This window comes from Ailuropoda melanoleuca, unplaced genomic scaffold (genome assembly GCF_002007445.2).
Source record: "Ailuropoda melanoleuca isolate Jingjing unplaced genomic scaffold, ASM200744v2 unplaced-scaffold2557, whole genome shotgun sequence".
Classification (NCBI taxonomy): domain Eukaryota; kingdom Metazoa; phylum Chordata; class Mammalia; order Carnivora; family Ursidae; genus Ailuropoda; species Ailuropoda melanoleuca.
In genome coordinates, this window is record NW_023195581.1 from 12,430 (window position 1) to 18,289 (window position 5,860).

The following is a 5,860-nucleotide window of genomic DNA, read 5'->3' on the forward strand; positions in this document are numbered from 1 at the left end:
AAAAATTCTAGAACTTTGTGCTTTCATTTAGAAGACACTGGGGGAAAAAAGATGCATTCTATACATCTGTATATATGTGTACGTAGAGGTGTAGGTGTGAAATAAATAAAAGCATGGGCCAGAGGATCGGGATGACCATGTCATAACGCAGCCCTGCCAAGAGATTCTGAGCCCACGCTTCTCCTGAGCATGTGGACCTGCACTGTTTGGTGGTCAAGGGCGCTCATAAAGGCACAGCGGAGGGCTGCATGTGCGAAGAATCATTTCCCCCAAGAGAAGGCCTTAGGACAACGACATTTGATAAATACCGCTAACCACGGTTTTGCAGCTGTGTGTATTGAGACAAGTAGTAGGAGAACCGACATCACAGGGATGCCAGTAGTAAAATGACAAGGACACCACCTATCGAGCACTCACCTGTGTCTGGCACTGCTCTGAGCATTTTACATACCTTATTAATTCTCCCTCGCATTCTTATCCCCATTTTGCAGATGAGGACATCAGTGTCAGAAAGGCTGAATAAACGCGAAGCCGGTTAATGGAAGACTCCAGCGGTCTGGCTCCTGACTCCACATTCCTAACCACTAGACTGCAGTCGTGCTTCTCAGTGATCACTGTGATTCAGACCCAGCCAACACAAAAGAATCTATTCACGGCATCATTCCTCCGTTCACAAAGCAAACTGCAATTTGCTATTAAATTAATAATTTCATTTGGAATGTTACGTGTTTTGTGCTTTATGTTTAATTTGTCAGTGTTTTGATTTTACAGTTGGAGGAGTTTTAAGCCCACGGTATTTATGCCTAATATTAAGTTACAAATATTTAAGTAATGTAATAAAAATACGAGAACTCTGAAAGGTCGATGAGAGTCTTTACTCTTAAGACATACCCTCTAAGAGGGGCTGGCGTCTGGGGTTGCACAAACAACGGCCTTCAAGCCTGGCTTTCACTGTGACGGCGCTCGATGTGTGTTTGTGCATCTGTGCGCTCCCAGTGTGTGCTGGTTCCTCGCACCACTGCCCCACGTGGTCTGTATGCCCTGACCCTCTTCCCTCGAGTTCTCCTGTAACGCCCAGGACAACACTTCCCACACAAGGTGGACAGTCACTGATTCAGTGACCTGAAGCTGGAATTTTCCAATCACAAGATTCATGAAAGATAAAAGCAAGACACATGATGAAGACACATGGCTGGCCTGTGGGAGGAGGGAGAGAGAATGAAGGGCTCAGACAGGTGAACAAACCTAAGTCACGCCACCAGCCCAGCAGAAAGGTGGGGATTGCTCCTTTCCAGCATGTTCTATCTAAATTCCTCTATTTGACGTTTGAAAGTTCTATCTAACATGCCCAGTGCCCAGAAGTCACTTCAGGGCTCTACCAGATGCTGTTACATGTGCAACTCACTCCCAGGCATCTGATCTGATTTCAGACAGCCCTGTGAGGGAGTCTCCATTTTAAGATTTATTTATTTGTCAGAGAGAGAGAGAACAAGCAGGAGGAGGGGCAGGCAGAGGCAGAGGGAGAAGCAGGCTCCCTGATGAGCAAGGAGCCTGATGTGGGACTCGATCCCAGGACCCTGGGATCATGACCTGAGCCGAAGGCAGAAGCTTAATGACTGAGCCACCCAGGTGGCCCATGGAAGTCTCCATTTTAAAGATGAAGAAACAACCTGAAAGAGTCAGCAGTTTGCCAGCCGTTACTGAACTTGCAAGTGGTGGAATAGAGCTTGAAATTAGATCCACTGCAAACCAGTCCACACTGGCACCCGATCTGGTGTTATTCCTACACTGGCTGGGAACCCTGTAAAGGTCTGAACCAAGAGGGTGGGGGCACCCAGGAGCAGACAAGAAGGTCCTAAACACAGGCTGGGGGAGCATGGATCTGGCTGAAGGAAGTGCTTAATAAAATTTACCATTTTCTACCTATTAGATGAGCAAATATCCAAAAGTTTGATAATACTTTCTGCTGACAAGGCTGAGAGGACAAAGGTACATCCCTGACGGAGGGTAATTAGGCATATCTGTGAAAATCACACATTAAGGTATCCTTTGGCTCAGCAATTCTGTTTCTGGGAATTTGGAACAGAGTTACTTGCATAGAATTAAAAGACCAACATACACGAGGTTATTTATAGAAATAGTGAACTCCAATGCCCATTAAATACAGGGCTGATTAAATAAACTAGCTAGCGATGGAAAAATATGCAATAAAAAAAAATAAAGCAGCTCTGATAGGACACTCCATAACAAAAACTCTGATATGATCTCTTCCAAAACAAGGTGTCAAACAGTGTATTCAGAATAGCTTTTGTGGGAAAGGGGGCAAGGATAAGAAATAAAAAGCATTTTAAAAATCTGTACATTCATATTTGTTAGAAATGCATTTAGAAACATCAGAAAAAAATATAAGGAATTAATAATTATGGTGACAGAAGTGTGAAAGATTTCTCACCATATACATTTTAGACTTTTTCTAACCATAAAAACAGATTTTCTATTCAAAAATTACTGGTAAAAAGCCTGGGTGAAGAAGGCTCTGTTGTGGTGAGCAGGGCATCACACAGAGATGGTGAATCACTATGTTGCACACCTGAGACTAACAGAACATTGTGCATCAACTATACTAAATTTAAAAAAAAATGTTTTAAAGAGAAGGCTCTGTCCAGGCTCCCTTCACTGTTCCATAGACTCTCCCTCCAGAAACCTGCTTGGCCCCTTTGTCTACCATCTCCTCCAGGCATCGCTCAGGGTCTGTGCCCTTCCAAGGCCTTCTGGGAGGTCGCAGAGGAGCAGCCTTCTCCATTACGCTTCACGGCATTTTTTGGAAGTTTTAAGTATAACCCCGAACTGTTAGTTTCCTTCCCTCTAGAGGCAACAGTATTTTACACTGTGCCTCAGAAATGATGTGACCTGCTGAAGTTCACCCAGGGCCAGCACTGGATGGAGCCTGACCCAGCTCTGAGCCCTACCTAAATCCTTTCTCCTCACTGCCCCATGTGGCCTCCAGTTACAGGTCCCCGCAACTCCAGTCCCTGAGGAAGAGAGACGATGTCCCCTTTTTCTTTATGCCCTTACAGAGGTCAGTGCTCAGTGACAGGCAATCACATGCTATAGGAAGGGAGACTCAAAAGAGGAAGAGGAGGGGGAAGGAAGGGAGTGGGGGATGGAGTGGAGGAGGAGCACTCACTCTTGCAGAGACGGGTCTGAATCCTCAGCATTTGCTGTCCCCGGGTCTGAGTCATAGGACATGGGCTCCTCAGAATGGTCTGAACTCTTGGAGCCATTCTCTTGGAGTAAGCAGCTATCAGAGTTTAGGCTGCAAGACAGCTGGGATGAACTGGCCGTGTCCAGGCTGAGGGAGGAGGCCGTGAGCTTCCTGTTCCGTCGGATCTTGTGGCCTGAGTGCTGGACTTCGATGTCCTCCGAGCCTGAGGAATGGGAAATTGAATCCAGAGACTCTTTCCGCTGTAGTTCTGTCCCAGAGGTAGTGAGGGGGTCGAGCTCAGAGAGTGGGCAAAGGCCGGAGAGAGCCAGCGGGGTAAGCGTCCACTCGTTTAAGACGGCAGACTTGTAGGAAAGCTCGAAGGATAAGGATGTCAGTCCCTGCAGGAAGCTGAGGAGGAACTCCCCCTCCTCGGCGTCTCAGAGCAGGGCTGTGGGCTGGTAGTACTCGCACAGGCGGGCCGGCTCCTGGAGGAGCAGCTTCAGGTAGCACTCCATCAGGCCGTCGTTGAGCGCCAGCCTCAGCCAGGCCCGACAGCGGCCCACGTCCGTGCTCACGAAGACCAGGTGCTCCAATTCCGAGATGATGTGTCTGGGGATGGGGAGGACAGGCTTGTTACCACTGAGGTCTTGTTTCATCCACTGGTTAGCAAGAGCCCATAATAACGACTGCCCAAACATACAGGCTTGAAAAAATCATGGATAACAGTGCTGTACGGGGAATTCAGAAATTAAGCTATAACCCCCAACTCTTTGAGGCTGCTGCCATGAAGGATAATTGCCATTTTCATTACAACTACCTGGGGACCCCTGACATCATGTGCTCATCCAGCACGCTGTGATGAGCCCAAGTGCAAGGTCTTTGGAGCTGTGAAGATACAGGGTAAAGACATGGTCCTGCCCTCAATCCAGGTAACCACCTTTCACGGGCACACTGAGGTGAACCCTGTTGTCAGTAGAGCTGGGCTGGGAGTAGGCAATCATTTCCACGTCTCAGTAAGAAAAATGCCATAGAAAAGGCAGTATGTGAGCTCGGCTGCGAGGGATTTCAAGAGGTGAAAATGGAAGGAGAACTTTCTAGGCACAAAGGACTGACAGAAAAAAAGGCACCCTGGGTAGGAAGGCAACAGCTCTGTACCAGAAGTGGCGAGCACTCCGGTTGCAACACGGGGAGGAAGAGTGGGGGATTGGGTTGTGAAGTCAAGTAACGCAGGGTCTTGAGTATCCGACTGGTGAGGCAAAGCGGGCCAGTGGTCCCCACGCCTGGCTGCGCATCGGAATCACCTGGGAACTTGGTCAGGATACAGATTCTGGGGCCCCAACCTAGTGAATGAGACTCCAGACTAGCACTGGAGAGCCTGAGGGTTTTCGCACAGGGAAGTGACTTGACCACAGTTACGCAGCCTTCTTGGTGGGCCGCTCTGGATAAGACCAGATCCCACATGTACCAAACTGAGTTCCTGAATCCTTGATCTGATGTAAACTCCCCTCCTCTGACTACCACGGTGCCCTGTGCGTGTCTCGCCCGTGGCAGTGCAGACCGTGCTCCGCGGGGCTCAGTGAGCCCTGGTTAGCTTCAGCTGACTGGGCTAAAGAAAGACAGAATGAGATAAGGAGGGCACTGAGAAAGCCACCGTCACCCAGGAGTGGGGTAGGAACCTGAGATAGGGGAGCGGCAGTCAGCAGGAAAGGGAAGACAGAGACTGACAAGGCACCTCGGGCCAAAGGTGGCATTAAGTAGCCCTTAGAGGCACAGTGCCAGCTACTGGCGCCACAGCCCGGGCGGTCCGCGGCCGGGCCACGGAGACAACCGTCCCAGGGTGAACAGTCAGATGATCTGGATTCCACTTTAAAAAAAAAAAACCCACACCTTGTTATGAGTATAATATTTAGCAACATAGATGTTCATTCTAAGGCAGGGTCAGCAAACTTCTTTTGTAAAAGGCCACATAGTGAAGATTTTAGGCTTTGCAGGCCACACACTCTCTGCTGCGACCACCTCAGTTTGCCACGGTGTGGTAATGGTGACTCCTAAAGGCGACCAGCCAGGGGCGTGCAGCAGCCCCAGCCACCGCCTGAGGGCTCCTGAGGCTTGGTCTAACAACAACCCCTACCTCACCCATCTCTGTTCTAGAACACAGTGTCTCTGTTGCTTTCCCGTACAGCTGGCGAGGGAGAGCCCCACGGCCCCCACTCGGAAGCTCCTCCCCACAGCAAAACCTGCCCAGCTGATCTCACTTGTGGGTGACAGCTTTCAGAAGGGGCCAGAAGACAGGCTGAGGAAGGGGCTTCTGGTGGGCACTTTTCTTCCTTTTCCCTCCGGCCTCAGCTCGGATGTGCTTGGCATGCAGGCCGTGGATAAACACGGCCTCCAGGGCACTGCACGTGGCATTGGCATCTCCATCTTCGCTGGTGACTGCCGTGTCCGAGGACACGTACTGCTTCTGCAGCGCCTTCACCGATCCCACTAGCTTCTTCTTGATGACCTAGTCAGCGTCAGACGTAACACAGCCATTAGATGATCCTACAACGCGACTGCTTAGCACCACATACACACGCACACACATGTGTGCACGCGTCTATGTGTGTGTCTATACAGCAAAACTCACACAAGCTAATTATACAAAACAAAGACAAA

General features: G+C 49.5%; 1 protein-coding gene across 1 annotated transcript in view; it reads right to left on the reverse strand.

Moving 5' to 3' along the window:
• The window catches only part of LOC117798120 (pleckstrin homology domain-containing family M member 1-like), a 10,087-nt gene extending 4,261 nt beyond the window's left edge, over nucleotides 1–5,826 (reverse strand). Inside the window, exons 1-2 of the mRNA XM_034650543.1 lie at nucleotides 5,461–5,826; nucleotides 3,188–3,814 (exon numbers count right to left, since the gene is read on the reverse strand). Of these exons, the coding sequence (XP_034506434.1) occupies nucleotides 3,188–3,249 (62 nt within the window). The 5' untranslated portion in view covers nucleotides 3,250–3,814; nucleotides 5,461–5,826. The remainder of the gene's footprint in view (nucleotides 1–3,187; nucleotides 3,815–5,460) is intronic.
• Nucleotides 5,827–5,860: the final 34 nt, after the last annotated feature.